This window comes from Chelonia mydas, chromosome 1 (genome assembly GCF_015237465.2).
Source record: "Chelonia mydas isolate rCheMyd1 chromosome 1, rCheMyd1.pri.v2, whole genome shotgun sequence".
In the NCBI taxonomy this organism is placed as follows: domain Eukaryota; kingdom Metazoa; phylum Chordata; order Testudines; family Cheloniidae; genus Chelonia; species Chelonia mydas.
Window position 1 is genome coordinate 147852773 of NC_057849.1, and position 16759 is coordinate 147869531.

Below are 16759 nucleotides of genomic sequence, written 5' to 3' on the forward strand. Positions count from 1 at the left end.
ATTTCCAGAACTTATATCATTCTTGTAACTCCTTTCTGACCACTTTCCAATTTTTCAACATACAGTACTTTATGAAGTCTGGAAATCAGAACGGGACAGTGTTCCCATAATGGTTTCATCAATACTGTAGACACAGGTAATATCACTTCCCTATTCCTACTTCGTATTTCCCTGTTTACATATTCAAGAATCACACCAGTCCTTTTTGCCACAGCATTGCACTAGAAGCTTCTGATAAGTTGGTTATTTACCAGAACTCTAAACCCTTTTCAGAGTCACTGCTTTCCAGGATACAGTCCCTGTATATGGTTCAATCACTGCTTTCTTGCCTCCTGGTGTCAGGTCACGGAGTTTCAGGGGATCTTTTACTCTAGTGCGCCCTCTAGTCAGTTGATCTGGTTCTACCATGATCTTTTCTTGGTGAATTACCCCTCTGGCCAGGGAACACTTACATTCAACCTCCTTCCAGGGTTACAAAAGTCCAACTAAAAATTCAGAGATCCCAGTGCATAATCCTGACCCTGTTGGGTTTATCCACAGCCTGTCCCCTGGACTCAGTCTCTGGACACTGCCTTTGGATAATGATTCCCCATTTACAGTTACCACTGGAGAACTATCTATTAGCTACTTTTTAATCTAATATGTACTACATTAATTTTGTACAATGCAACTTTTTATAGTCATGTTGTGTGGTACTAAGTCAAACATTTTACAGAACTCTCTTGGGATGCAAAGAAGGACGAGGCTCTCTCTAATCAACCAGAGCAACAGTCTGAAGTTTTGACATCACAGCCTGTAGTTTGTAGGCAATTTTAATCATACTATTTCCAAAGAAAAAACAAGATAATCCTTCTATTTAGGATAACAAGTTAATGAAAAAAATGGATTTCTAGACGATTACTTGCTATGGGCCACGATCCTACAATTGGTCAACGGCACATCTATAATGGGACGTAAGTACATATGTAAAGTGCTTAAGTGCTTTGCTGAATTGGGGCCTATATTTAGAAGGATAAAGTACAGTCCATTTATAACTCTGGATTGTGCGATGGAAAGAGAACTCACAGTATATAAATAATTGTTACTAAATTGCCATTAAAGGCTATTGATATTCAGAATAAATGAAAAGATGTTGGTGTGAACTACACATATGTATTGTGCATAATTTACATGGCAACAGAACCAGTTGTAAATATTCTGAGTTTTCATAACAGCTTTTAGAAATTTAAAATTTAAGATGTGACAGCTTCCAATTATATACAGTAGTATGTCACTTAAGCAATTTATTAATGCTAACGTTTTTAATGTATAGTTACCATACCTAGTGAAAACAATGGCCTAAAGAAAAGAGATGTTGATCTCAATTCTTGCTGGTTTCATAGTACACTAAAGTTTTAAAATAAGAACAAAAGCATTCACCTTTTGTACACATAGTTTTCATGCTAATGAGAAAAGTTATAATGGTGTCATACTGGGCACAAGTGGAATATTTGATAATATTCCGCTTCCCTCCTTTAATGAATAAAGTGGAAATTAGTGAGATGAAAGCTCTAATTAATATCACATTGGCATCTGACTGCAAGTTAAAGGTCCTTAAACAAATTAGAACAATGACAGTACAAATAATATCTATTCCTATTAAATTCAATAATTTTAATCCTCAAGACATCTCTCATTATCTTCCCATACTAACATAGGTTGTTGTTATTTGCCAAAGGGAGATTCAGTATAAAATTGACCAGAAAATTTTCAAATGCCTTTATCTACTCACAGGCAGTGCTTTTATGAAGGCTATTAGTGTCTAAACCAGTTCACAATGTCCATGTTATTTAACAGAATTTAAAGTAAACCAATTCTGAAGTTATACTGTGATTAAGAAATAGATGTATTTAATTTAGTAGCGAATGATGCCCTATTTATTTCCAAAGTGAGCTAAAACAAAAATCCCATAAATATTAGTCTATATCATTTAGTGCAAATTAGTTTTCCCAAGAGTGTTATGGAAAAATTAAAATGATTTGCAATCTTCCTTCAGAGTTTGCTTTAGGATAAGTAGCAAAATTCTTCTGTCAGATTTACTCAGTGGATGCTGATTCAATATTCTGCTCTCCTCACATATTTGCAAAGGTGTTCTGCATATACAAGCTGAAATCTACCTGTGTCAGCCTTCTGTATGATGCAAGTTCCAAGTGTTAGATGTCAAAAGGCAAGCAACTGTTTTGATTTTATTACAGTTCTTATGTTTGTGGCTTTTCAGCTATTACATACCTGGTGCTGATTTATACGGTTGTGCTTCAGGGATTCCATGAATGGGGTAAATCCAGCATATTCCATGGATTTCCCCATTCTCTGACATGGTGATGCTGTTTGGAAATTCAAGTAAAATATGTAATTAACTTAGAATAGCTGAGAAACTGATGTTATTGATGCTAACTTAAAACTGTGGCCAAGACTAGGAACTTTGGGTGCCCAACTTGAGACACTATGAAAGCCTTATTTAGTCTAAAGGCTGAAAAAACATGGAAATAATCCTTTCAGATATGTTTGTTATTTTGGTTTGTGGTCATATTTCTTGAGTTCTTTCATGGGGCTCACTCCCTTTTCTACTTAAATTATCCTGGACTCCAAAGTTCTCAATGTGCCTGATTATTTTCCATTCCCTTGCATCTTATGCAATCATTAACAGCTATGCACAGCAACTGCAAAGTGGATGTAAAATGGAACCAAATCAGAATGGTAGTGTTTTACACCCACTTTGCAAAGATGTGAATTCACCACACAAGAGAATTGAGAATTGAGCTGTGTATTCAGGATATGAGAACACTTGGTCTGATCTGCTCTTACTTATGTCAGTGCAAATATGGAGCAAGTTCATTGAATTTGGTAGTTATATTAGTGGAAAATCAACAAAAATGGAATCAGAATAAAGCCAAATATATCTCTGATAATTGCTTACACAAATATATCAAAAGGATATTTACTGATTTATTATTAGTTCAAATTTGGAACTAATTCAAATTAGTTCAAAGAATAACGGAAGAATCCAACTGTTGTTCATCTAATATACCTAAAAGCAGTGACAAGGAATTCTCTTGAATTTCCAAATTTAAGAAAATAAAAGGCAGGTATTCAAGCTGACGGAGTGCTAGCTACCATTGCAGTTCTTTGTCTGGATATTTAAACACTTACATTGAAACATCTCACAGACTGGACAAATTTCTGCCCTTAAAAAATACACATGCAATTTCATCTGAAGGCAATAGGAGTTGTATGCATATGTCTGAGGGAAAAAGTTGACCATTGGCTGAATATGTTCAACAGTGATTTTTTCCTATCACCATAATTACCTTTTCAGTTCTTTGTTTAATTCAGCAGGATCATCATAGGGCCACTTTTCACCATTCTCCTTCACTACATGAACAATCACCACAGCTTCATACAATTTCATTGTGTCAGGCACAAACAATACCGGGATGTCCAGTTTACCTTTTGGAGGTAGTGGGATTGCTGTAAAATAATACAACAGTTTGTCACTAAGGTGGTAAAGGCATATTTTGAAAGCTTTGAGTCATTTAGTCACTTTCTATTTATACATTTATCTTTGTCTATCCCACAGAATATTTAGTTTGGCCTTTATCATAAAGGACTATTTTCTCAATTGGAACAAAATTACTTTAATCTTTTATTGCAAGTAGTCAAATAATATATTGTTGCTCACAATGAGATGTACAAATGCATGCTTTACTTAAAACCCCAGCTCCTGGAGACAAGTGCTTACTTGAAAATCCAAGCTCTCATTTTAAAAAAAAAGTTTCTAACCTTCATAGTCGTGGAGAAAAGCTTGCAAATGTGACCAGAAGGCACCCTGCAGGCTCAAAAACCTAGAGGTGAATTAAATATGCAAAATATGTATTTTAAGTCATAATTTTAAGGTGATCCCATGATCTTTTGGGGTCTGACTCATGAATTGTGAATGTTTGGATTTAATACTATCAAAAACAATCCTTTATAACTGTCACAGCTACACATGGCTAAATTGTTTTTTCTGATTTGCCTTTATTTAATGATAAATATTTTGTATGAGAGGAAATAATTAGTACATTTGGGCAGGTAACTGCAACCTCAAGTGGAACATTCAAATTCTGTACTGGGTGCTTTAAACCACTATTTTGAATGATCTTTTGATTTCACAGAAATGTTTACCTACCAAAGTTTTATTTGAAATATATAAACTGTAAAACCTGGTATAAGTTTCCAGCTTTCCCAGAAGAAAATCTTCTAAAGAGGGTCCTCTGAGCATGACCTTCATTTTAGTAATGGTATTATTTTATCCTGGGAGATTCATGTTTAATCACTTCAGTGGTAGTACATTTCTTCATGCAGCTTGATTTTTGGTCTGTAGCAAAGCTAGTAGTTAGTAGTGAAATAAGTACTTGGAAATGAAGTAGCAATATGCGTTCTCTTTCCTAGTACTCAATTAAATACTAGGTTTGAACCTCTGCTAACTCGTTTTCTAATTACTGTATTTTGTGTCAGATTTTCTGTTTTTTAAAGATCAAGTCATCAAGATCTTAATTTCTGTTAAACAAGTTAAAATATAAATTTGTACATTGCTCAGACTATTACTGCAGAAATGAATGGATATACTATGGGCTAGATTCTGGAGGGTAGCCAGATTTCAGAGTGAAGTCAGGGACATGTGTGTGTACATGCATGCACACATATCGCTCACCTCTGCTCGCTCCTGCTGCAGCTCTGTGCATGCTGGAACCCCTGCACTATGTTGAAAGCAGACTAAGACCTGCTCTAACTTGATCAGGCTGCAATAGACACTGCACTGTAACACAAAGCACTAAATACTACAGTGCAGGGGTGGCCAAACTTACTGACCCTCTGAGCTGCAAACGACAATCTTCAGAAGTCTGAGAGACGGGACGCGCCTGCCAGGGTTCAGGGCTTCTGTCCCCTCCTGCTGAAGCCCTGAGCCCTGGCAGGTGAGCCCCATGGGGCTGATGCCCTGAAACCCCCCTCTCTGTGGGGCAGAAGTCCCTAGCCCCACCAACCTGCCGCAGGGAAGAAGCCCCAAGCTACCCTTCCCCCCCGTCTGGTAGGTGGAGAATGAGGGGAAATAGGGGGCTCCATGAGCTACATTTTAACCGTAAAAGAGCCGCATGTAGCTCATGAGCCGCATTTTGGTCATCCCTGCTCAATATATGGTCAGCCCCTAAGGCACTCAAATGCTGCATGCGATATGAAGTGTTGTTTTGGTTGACATCATAGACAAAAGTCTACATTACAGAAATCGTCATCACAAATGGCACCCTAGCCAGCAGTTTCAACCGAGGCTAAATGGGCCTGGAGATTGAACTATTTTACAGTGCACCAGGGTTGAAACACATTGGTAGCTGTGACCATTCTGTACCATCTTTCTGTCACTTTTCAATTGCACTTAGCGCTTTTAAAAAACAGATTTGTTTTTATCCGTAATAGCTAGGCTTGGAAGGATTAGATTTTTATTGTAAATGTAGATTTCATTGTACATGCTGAAACTGATGAGAAAATATTTCCATTGATAACTGAAATTTGTAGATAGACAAAGTAAAAATGCTGCTTGAGAAGTTATTAGTTTGATTTAAGGATATTTATTTTGTATATTTTGACATATGATGTTGTGTTTTAAAGATTATAAAGCTTTAACTTTTGAATCTCAATATCTGCTGTCATTAAATAATTATTGTCTGATACCCCCCCCATTATTTTGTTCAACTGTGGAAATGTGCCCGGGGCACCCCCTGCTCCCACCGAAGGAGTTATCTGGCTGAGTGCCTAGTCAAGGTGCAGCTTGGGCCCACCCTCTCCAGTGCTGCCTGTCTCTTCCCTGGCTGGCTGGCTGGCTGCCTCTGTAAGCCCAACTGGCTCTCAATTGGCAGGTCAGGTCACATGGGAGGTTTCAAACCATGACCCCTTTAGCTCATTGCCCTGTGCTTTCGCTCCAATTGCCCAGGTTAAAGGTGGCCCTGGTCAACTCTTCCGGTTGAGATAGAGGGAGTGGAGGCTGGAGTGAATGTGCTTGATTTTGCTCCCTACTGGAGTGACTAGAAGATCTCATGAACTGGTGACGACACAGGACACAAGGGGTCCCAATCAGGCTACCGAGGGGCTCATAGGACATAGGAGGAGGCATCCACTATTGATCTTACCAGGTTTATTGGGGTTGAAGTCTTCTGTCCTCTGTCCATGTCAGTGTGGGTAGTACAATGATGTCAAACATAATAAACAGGAGAACTCTGTACAGAAATCTTAGAGTCAGAAGAGTCGTCCTCAACATAATCCAAAGAGGATGGCAACTGCTCATCCTGGATATAGGAAGTCCTGAGTAAGGTGGTATAAATGAAAGATGCAGAGTCGGTGACCCAGCAAATCTCGATTCGAGTAGTTGTCCAGTACTGGTAAGTGATGGTGAGTCCAGCTCATTGGAGACAAGGAGGTCCTTCGAGAATCTCAGCTGCTGTGGTACTGTTGGTATATAAGTGGAAGATAGATAAGATCCTGTGGAGGTTGGCTTCAGTACCGATGATACGGATGCCAAACCCTTGGTGTAAGAATGTCCCAGGTCAGACTCCACTGATACCAATGCAGAGGTACTTAATGATGTATAGGTACTAGGGGTACATCAAGATCTGGCGATGCAGATCTCTTTGAGGAAGAATCTGTATCAGCCCTGGTACAGTGGTCCACAATTGAAGAGGTCTTCAGTGCCAAATCCTGTTTTGTAGTATGACACTTTAGATGCCCTCACCGTACTGAAGCCAATCGGAGCCTTTATGGGATTTCATCTGGGACCTGAGGTCTCTGGAGCTTTCTTGTGCGTTGATGACCCAGAGAGTTAGAATGTAAAGTTCTCTGTACTGTCAACACCAATGCAGATGCTACGTGGCCTGAGGCATTTGATGACGGAGACCATGAGGTGGACATAGAAGCAGTGCTTCTATCCCTCAAGGCTCTCAGTGACTGGGATCCTGAGGTAGATGGGGAACTAACTACTTGAAAACTTGGGTATGGGTGGTTAGAACCGAGGCCAGAAGCTGATCTTAAGGTTCACCACACTAATTTTCTCTGTCATCAGTAATTTAAACTTGATCTCCCTGTTTTTCTGAGATCTCATTTTGAAGGTGTAGATTTTGCACTTACTGGGGATATGATGGACTCCCAAACAGCAAAGACACCGAGCATGCCCATAACTGACTGAGATAGATTCCAGGCAGGAAAGAGTTTTTGTAAAATCCACAGATCCTAGCATACCCCAGAACAAAAGTTCAGAATAACCCCCTTAATGAGGAAAAAAGGAAAGGAAAAAGGAGGGGACTGTAGTCCCAACAACTACTACCAAACTAAACTAATTAATGCTACGCTACTAAACTGAGGAGAGCAGGAGCAGCTCTACACTGTCTCAGGTCAAAGGTGGCTGACAAGGAACTGAGGGCGGTTCTCCCATGCAGACCTATATGTCCTTGGAATGGGGCACAAGGACACGTAGGGTGCATGTGTGGACCAAACAGGCTCTGCTAACAAAAATCTCCAAGCAAATGCACAGGGGTGTAAGCACACCTGAAGGGGATCACCCATATGGACTCTCCTTGAACAAGAAACCAGGATTTCTGAGCCTCAGTATTCTTCTGTGGGCAGCAAATGGCTGTGAAACCCAATGATAAATGTGTTCCTTAAGTCCTAGTGGCTTACCCACAGATGATCACAGCCTACTACTGCTATCTGTTTCTCTTTGGCTCAAGTGACAGAGGTCTGTGCAGTGGCTTACAAGTTCCAACCCTGCCGGTGAACCATGTGGGAACCAATGTAGTTCCACATGATAGAATTTGTTTTTTCAGATTTCATTTTTTAAAAACCTAGGAAGCTACAACAAAAAACCACTATCCTCTCATTTTGACTCATTTTCCCTCCTCTCTCTTCAGGGTTAACTGCTCAGCAAAGGGATTTGGAGAGAAGGATAAGAGTGGTAAAGCCCTGTCCCCCAGTTTCCTCTTGTTGGAAAACAGCTCTGGACACCAATTTAGCTCTCCCTGGTCTTTAAAGCCACTACTTTCCACTTCGGATTGGATCTTTAGAAAAGCAGCTAGCTGGTCAGCTGCTGCAAGCACCAGAACTACATCTCAGCATATAGTGGGGGGCGATTTCAGTACACCTCAGCATCACAGACCCCATTGCAACGGACTGCCTGTGGTCTCATGTTGTCTGTACTGGTAGTTCGGGATAGCTGGAGTGCAGTGGTGCTCTGATGATATTTCCTTCCCCTGACTATGACATCTAGGCTGACGGCTACAAGGACAGTATGGCATACTGTTGCTACACCAGACTATACTACCTGGAAAATCTCCAGCTAGCCAGTCAAGCTATCTTTGTGGCCCCTTTGCATTGTCAGAGCAGCACTGGAGTAGCAGCTGGGCTGAAGATCTGGTCCTCTAGCTCGCTGATAAAACGACATTAATAAAGTAAGTTGTGTTTTTTTTCAAAAGCTACAAATTAGACGAGTTTATTTTTATTTTCAGTTATTGTAATGTATGAAAAAATCTGAGAGTTTGGAGAATTATTCTGTGTCCAACTGTGTATACAGTAGCTAATTCTGCTTGTTAAAGAACACAAGTGCTTCTTAAAATAAATATTGTAATGATGAATCTATCCTGATCTCCGGTTAGTGGAAAACTGATCATTAAACACCACACTAATTTTGTAATACCACTGCTAACTCATGATACAGCTCAATAAACAGCTTATTATTATAAACTATTTATAATGACAGTAATTCTTACATTATTAGGCTTGCTTATGATTGTCAAGTAACCAACTGGTCATTACCTGCTAGTAAAGATTGATTTCCTTATGATTTTCCCTAATTAATAAAATAGATATGAAATAGGTATAATGGCAAAAACCATACACTGCTTTATGTTTCTCTTCTGTCATTTTTACTTGGTATGTATCTGCCAGCAAACACTGCATATTAAGGACTTGTTTCTACTTCTCTCTAAGTATTTATATTGTAGTAATCCCTGTAGCACATAGACATGAAATATCCATAACTCTCTCTCCAGAGAGTTCAGAGGCAGTATACCTTTAATTAAAAATGCATTGTCACAATTTCTAATGACCTTTGATCTAGGTAATGACAGTTACATGCTATTTTTTTTATTAGTGAGGAAACAGATGGTCTTTTGTAAGCAGACTGTAGTCCATTGAGGGCTTTGAAAATTGGGAACATAACCTTGAATTGGATTAGATATTGAATGAAAAGCTAGTGTCACATGTTCTAATTTACCTGTTCCACTTAGAAGTTGGGTTGCTGCATTCTTAGCCATTTGTAATATTTGTGTCTACCGTGTCAGCCCTAGGTAGGGTGCACTTCAAGAAATAGCCTTTATTGAAGAAATGAAGGTGTGGATAACTATGCCCAAGTTTTCATCTGTGTGAAGACTGGATCCATTTTTCTTTCCAGGTGGAGTGGAAAAAGATATTTATAGCTATCCTGCAGCTTGGAAATTCAGACATACGAGGTAAGACTATGCAAAACTCTGCTAATTTAGGGATGAACACCCTCAGTGGAGTGGGCCATGGATTCCTCAAGATCTCTGAAAGGCTTCCTCTTGCTTACTGACTGCACCTTTGTCTTACCCAAGTTGAGTTTCAGCCAGCTGTTAATCACCTGGACATACGTTTCTTCACAGCATTGATGTAGGCAGGTTATGGTGTGGTCAGCTTTAGAAAGGACTATATCATTGATTTATTACTGGCAATTGAGCTGGCAGCATCTCAGGTCGTCTTCCAGAGCTTTATCACAGATGATGAACTGGAGCCTTGTGGGATTCCACAGGTGAACACTCTGGGTGGGGAGGAGCAGCTGCCTATCACAACCCTCTGAGAACTAAGTGAAATAAGCAGAACCATCTGGCAGCAAGTCTCTCTCTTCTTGCTAGGTTCCCCAAAAAGGCTATAATGACCTCAGGATCATCTGTGCTGAAAGCAGTAGATAGGTCTGCTACAATCAGTCATGATTGTCTTGTCACTGTCCATCGCTAGGAAGTCAATATGATTGGCACTCTCTTTGTGTCACAGTCAGAATCTGCATGGGAAGAGGATAGATGCTGCTGGAGATGATTTGCTAATACCTCCTCAGTGAATTCACTCAGAAGGGGAGGGTTTAAGATCAGGTAGTTAGTGAGATATTGCCAGGGCTCTGGTTGGTTACTGTCCCTGAGGGATGCATTGATCACACTAGTGTGCAGAAGGCCCAGGTGATCTTTGCTTGCCTTCACCAGCTAGAAGAGGCAAAATTCTGGCTCACGTGTGGAGGGTAAGACTTCTCTGGGCACTTCCACTGGGAGTGGATATATATCAGTGCTTTAGGCTGATTTTTACTGACTCTGTTACTCTGGTGAGGCTGCTTCAGACCCTCCCCTCCACTTGGCAGTGAGCTTTGCCTGGGGACATGGGTGGGTAAGTATAGCAGTGTGACTTGCCTGTTTTACACTGGTCTTGCACAGCTGGGTAGTTTATGTAAATGGAAAGAACACTTCCCTGGATCCATCCATGAGGATTCAAGGTGGGTCATTATGGCTGGCCCTGTGTCTTGCTGGGAGATTGCTTGGGGAAATCCCTTTGTCGTCATGACACTTTTTCATTCCTGGGTCAGTGGGTCACAGGTGACATCTGCTTGTATGCAGAAGTCTCCCAGGATAAGACTAGGTGCCTGCAGGGTTAGGCATGAAACAAGATTTGTCTGCTCTGAAATGAATTTTTGGGTGGTCTGTATATAATTAGAATTTCAGCGCTGAACATGTGTCTGACTCACATGTCAGTCAGGTGCATTTCAGCAGTTAGGTTTTCAGGAGTCTCGCTACACCTCAGGGTAGCTGGGAAGATGATGGTCACTTTACCTCACTTGTCACCAATGTATTCATGGAACCAACTTCAGAGAGGAGTCTCCAGAGGGAATTTAAGTTGGTGTAATTTACACTATCTTCCAACCCCTTCCACAGACATTATAGTCTGGCTCACTGAATCTGAGTGCAAAGAAGTCTATGTTGGTGCAAATCATACGTAACAAAGAAAGGAAAATAGCTAATCCCAGGAGGGTGTAGAAGGCTGAAAGCTAAATTAGCCCTCATCCTACATTAACTTAAAGATTTTTATATTATCTCCTGGCTCCTCAGCATGTAACCAAAGCATCTTATATTCCCTTAAACATTGTGTGTATAAGTAGGCATAACGGTGTTTAATTGTGCATAAAGGAATCTAATGTACACAACTTTGCATGTCAACCTTCTTGAGTTTGGGCCAGAGTATCTCCTCCCCCTGCCCCTATCCCACCCGCACTTAGTGGCTGTTTGCTTCCTGAATTATGAGAGCTTAGATCAGTCCATTCCCACTGTGGATGCCTATTGATGGGGCTCTGATGTCAGTGTTTCAATCTAGAATTCGAGGCCATATTTACCTGATTGCTTTTGAGGATGTTCCTTCCCTTATTAGGAAATCAGACCTTATTATATGGAAATTAGACCTTAACCAGGGATACACAAATGTCTATTTCAAACTTGCAAAATAATTGAAATTGATTTGAGAAGTGTTGGGGTTTGTTTAAAAAAAGTGAGTGGCATGAGAGGAAGAATAGCTGTGTCAAGTCTTTACCCTTTATTTGAATGGTTTCACACCATCACTATTAGAAGCACACAAAGGACAATGTAGTAGAGACAGAGTGTTTGTTTGCCATTTCATGACTCTTGCATTTTATAAAATTTTGTATAACTCTGACAGATACTTTGTGACTTTTTTTGTTTAGAGCTTTAAATTAGAAGGATTTCTTTGTGGTACTAAAGTTAAACAACTGCTATTTAGATGAAAACAAATGGATCAAGAACAGAGCTCAGTAATTAAATATGTACTTTTCTTTAATGCAATTTGTTTGGTTTTTAAATGAAGCCTGTCTAAAAGGCCAGGCATGAACTTTCCTGTTCATTTATAAAATTATCCTTCTCTAACTAATAGCCTACAGTACAGTTGCTGCTGAAATAAAAAACTACTTAACATATGACAGCAACATCTATAGCCTTTATTTATCATAAAAGTGTAGTAATAACTAATGCTACAATACATAAGATTGAAACTCATTTTAAAACATATTGCCAAATACAGTAGTTCATTGCTCTGGTAATAACCATAACAAGAAAAATTACATTTTTAATAGTTTAACTTTTAGATTAAATATACCAGTAATAGAAGTTAAATAATGATGAGCATACTCTTGTTTAGGATACATGCATAGTATCATAGTGATGGTATTTTTCATTCCTAACACAAGGTTTCTGCCTGATACATTTTAGGAGAAAATCCCCACCACCACCACACTCCCATGCCATATTGAGTAGCCAAGTTTGGTGCAGGAATGTTCTGTGGTGGTGAGGGGAAGGCTATGCAACCTCAGTTGAACCACTCTGTGGCAGCCCCTTGTAGCCACTGTCTTCCCTTGCTGGTATGGCATCCATGCTCTGTGTGGGTGTCACAGGGTTGCCAAGCATCACACACCTTGCAAGACACTCATGGCCTTGCTTCAAGGCCGCCCTCATGCCAACTGCTATTGCATATGTATAACTAGGCTGCTGACAGACTGCAGAGATTCCCTGCAGTTTCTCCTCAAAGCTGCTATGGTAGATTTTACCGGATTTCAGTCTGAGGACTTGGAGCTAAAAGCTGAGAAGGGAAGAGGTGGAAGATGACTTGTCCAGATGGTGGGGTAGAGAAAAGGGGTCAGAGTACAATGCAGCAGCTGTACATAGGGCACAGGTTAGGATGGAAAAATGGAATGGGAGCACAAAGAACAATGGGCAGCAAGACTTAAGAAGCAGAGGAAAAAATGGGGGAAGGATGGGAGGCAAAGACAATAAAATGGAGGAAGGTGTGGGAGGGGAGTCAAAGGAAAAGATGGGTGGACACAGGATTGCGGATGGTACTTAGAAAGCAAAGTGTGAGAGATACTTACAGTGGGGATACATTTTCTATCTATGATTTAACAGTAGGTTGAGTATTTTTCACTTTTTTTTTCCAGTTCCAATTTTCCCCAAGCATCTGGATGTGGTGTAGACAAAACTTTGGAACACTGTATAAAACCTTCATTTACCTACTGACAACCATGTTGGCTGACTTCAAAGGGTCCATCTTCCTCCTGTGTGTACCCAAGTGTGGGCCTGAGTCATAAGCCATTGAACTCTATGGAAGAACTGCCCATTGACTTCAACAAGCTTTGGCTTGATGCCTAAGAGCACTGGGAAATGAGGGAGCTCTCTCTCTCTGGAGCGTATGCAAAAAATAACTTGCTTTACTCACAGCTGTGAGTAAAATCACTTGGCATAACCTGAAAACTAGGCAACTATGGATCCACATAACACTGGAGTCTCTTGCCCAGCCCTGCTATTCCCCTGGCCTGCTCTTGCTCCCAAACGTCACTGTGTAAGAAACTTCAAGACAGTAAGATAATGCCTGGCAAGCTGGCACACTGTAGATTAACACCTTGGCTTGCTGCACACTTAGTTACCATGTAGACAAGCCCTATGGGAACAACACTGGAAGCATCACATTCATTATGTAGGAAAGATGGCATGTCCCTTTTGGCAGACAACTATAAAAAGACTTCAGTCCTACCCAATTTGTCAATGAAGGTTAAAAGTTCACCTTCCCCTGCGAGATGACACTAGCAGGAAGTTCCACTTTTCCATCTCTCCTATACAGTAAAACCATGACTAGTTTTATCCATTTAATCTCATTTTTAAACCAAAACACACACTAAAATATCTTGAATTTGTGGTTTAAAAAAAAACTATAACTTTCAGTTCAGGTGTAATTGAATTTTTGACATATGTCATATATCTTTGCTTATTTTTGATAGATATTTTTATTTTCATTTTAAACTTTTCTTAATCATCGGTAACTGTTGTTATCACTGACTACACAGTGAAATTCTGAAGCTATAGAAGATTTTAATCAAAATATAAGTATGACAAAATCAGAAATGACATTGGTACAGCTGCATCTTTTTACGTTTTGTATTCAGCCAAACATTACACAATTTATGACAAGTAGCCAGAAATTGTATTACATGTTAATTTTCAAAGAAATCAACTGTATAAAAGCAAATCTTCTCTGATTTATTCTTGGCATGTGAATGGTGAGGGATGCAAAGATTACTCAGCACTTTTATCCTTTCCAAAGTTTATTCCTCAACATAGTTCATAACCTCTTGATAGAGTCAAGAAAAAAAAAAGTGTAGCTTTTAGTCTCTTCTGTGAATCTCCTGTACTATTTCCCTGAGTTTCATCATTGCTCATTGTTGACTAGTCAGTTCCCACACTTGGGCAAACATGCTTCTGCAGTAGGGTTGGTTTGCATATCATATTCCATGGTGTCTCAGTACTCCACAGAAACCAAAATCTAAGGCTGATGTACGTGTCTTAATGATGACAGTAAACTTTTTTGCTACCTTTCTGACTAGATAATTGAAGATAAAAAAAAAAAGAAACCCCTCTCTCCTGCAAGGGATTTTTTGACTCTTGATTCTTATTTACCCCACAGAACTATCTCTGACCATGATGTTGTATGGGTTTTTTTCTCTGAAAGCAGGAATTCAATAATCTATTTCTGAAAATGTGTGTTTTGAAAGGATTCCCTGAGATGACCTTCAAAGATGCTATCACAGCTTCTCCTCGACTAACTTTGCATGTGGATCGTTTGATCAACTCCTTTGGTCTACAGAAGTTTTTCAGAAATTACAGTATTGCATGAACGCCAATGATCTGGATGGCGAATGGAGTAGAATCAGCAGATATCCGTGTGGCCTGTCATAATTTTCAGCAGGAATACTAGAAATGGAAATTGGAAACAGGTTCATAAACTCTGCACCTGTGCAGAGGACTGGGATTGAGTCTCTCTCCAATGTGTTACTGGTGTCAGGATTCCAACACAGTCAGTCAGGACCCTGGGTCAGAGCAGGGGCAAACCTGAGCTAGGGAGTAGAGGAGGAGTGTGTAGTCAGATTCCAAGCCAAGGTCGATACTCAGAATCAGAGTCTGAGTCAGGTTTCAGGATCCAAGTCAGGAGGCGAAGTCCAAATCAACCCAAGGTCAAAGCCAGAAGTTCAGGAGCAAGGAGTGGTCATGGCAGCTACAGGACATCTGCACTGTTGCCTGGACACCTCCTGGAATACCCCTTTGGCTTCCTGCCCTCTATAAACCTATTGAGAGCCATGGGTTTGCTGCCTCTCAGACCCCTTGAGACAAGGACTTCCCAGGGTCTGTCTTCACAGCAGGTCTTGGACAGTGGCACTATCTGGTTATAGCTGCTGCTATGTGGCAGTGTAGAGGTGCTGGCAGCTCTGCAGGCCTGGGTTCTAGACCCTCAGGGCCTTACGTTTGCATGGCAATCTGAAAAATAAATCTGATGATCTGTGATTGTGACAGGTGGTACTGATAACCTACTGTGGATTTCCTTAACAGTAACACAACTGAGGAACAGAAGTTTGTTCCCAGACAAGACATTGGCAAAAACATTCTGCATCAAGAAATTATGGTGGGGTGGCAAGCTCTATCTCTTCCTCAGAAAAATCTTTGGTTTCAAACTTGTCATTCACTCTGACATGCTCCCTGTTAGTTCTGTCAAGAGAGAAAAAAGATGTTTTCCGAGAGTACCTGTACGTGGTGGGTGTGTCTTGTATCCACAGCTCTCCAGGTTGCAAGATGTTCTGTTCTGAATATACTCTGACAGAGTCCCACACCGCATCTACTTTCGTTGAGGAAAGGCTCAATCTGATTTTGAACCATCTGCTCTGGCTATTTATTCATTCCACTGCTGCCCAGTTGTCGTAGCAGGCAAAGATATATCAATATAGGTTGTCAATCGCAGGTCAGAAAAGGCTAACTCAACAGCCAAAATTTGGAGAATGTTGGAGCAACTGATATTCATGTGTTCAAGATCATGTCCAGATGTGGGAGCTCTGGGATGGGAATCCAGTAGGAACAAATGAAATCCACTTGTACAAGAGATAAAATGACTTTACCATTTTCAGATTAAATTCAAATCTGGGAGACCTGGAGAAATTTATGAGTGGGATTGTATGATGGGATTGCTTGTTAGGGTGGGAGGTTTTGGCAGCCCTGATGGTCCCTTCCAGTTTATGTCTTATGCTCCTAAATCTCATGCTTCAGGGCTTAAGCCCGCCACCCACAGAGGTCAGGAAGGAATTTTTACCCCACAGTGTATTCTGGGGTTTTTTGGTTTCCTTCCTCTGAAGCATCAGAGATGGCTGTGGCTGAACATGGGACACTGGACTGAGTGGGCCAGTGCTCTCAGGTGGCACCAAGCAGTCTTTCTCTCATGTGCTCCACTGGCTGGACCCTGCTTAGGATCTAACTGATCACTGTGTGGGGTCTGAAAGGAATTTTCCCCGAGGTTAGATTGGCAGTGACCTTGGGGACTTTTCACCTTCCCCTGCAGCATGGAAGGCAGGTAACTTTCCAGAATTATCTGTCTATAGTTTACTTAGGTACTTAATGGAAATCTCTTCACCAGTCCTCACTTGGTGTTATTTGAAAGGCAGGGTGAACAAGTGCAGAATTAAATTGCCTTTTTCTTTAATATATAGGAGATGGTGTATGAAGGCAGGATTAGGAAAGACAAGAGTGATTCCAAACATAGGGATACAGTT

General features: G+C 40.5%; 1 protein-coding gene across 1 annotated transcript in view; it reads right to left on the reverse strand.

Moving 5' to 3' along the window:
• Nucleotides 1–16759, reverse strand: part of CFAP47 (cilia and flagella associated protein 47) — a 642446-nt gene that overhangs the window by 64073 nt on the left and 561614 nt on the right. The window contains exons 58-59 of the mRNA XM_037902107.2: nt 3348–3507; nt 2269–2363 (exon numbers count right to left, since the gene is read on the reverse strand). Coding sequence (XP_037758035.1) covers nt 2269–2363; nt 3348–3507 — 255 coding nt within the window. The remainder of the gene's footprint in view (nt 1–2268; nt 2364–3347; nt 3508–16759) is intronic.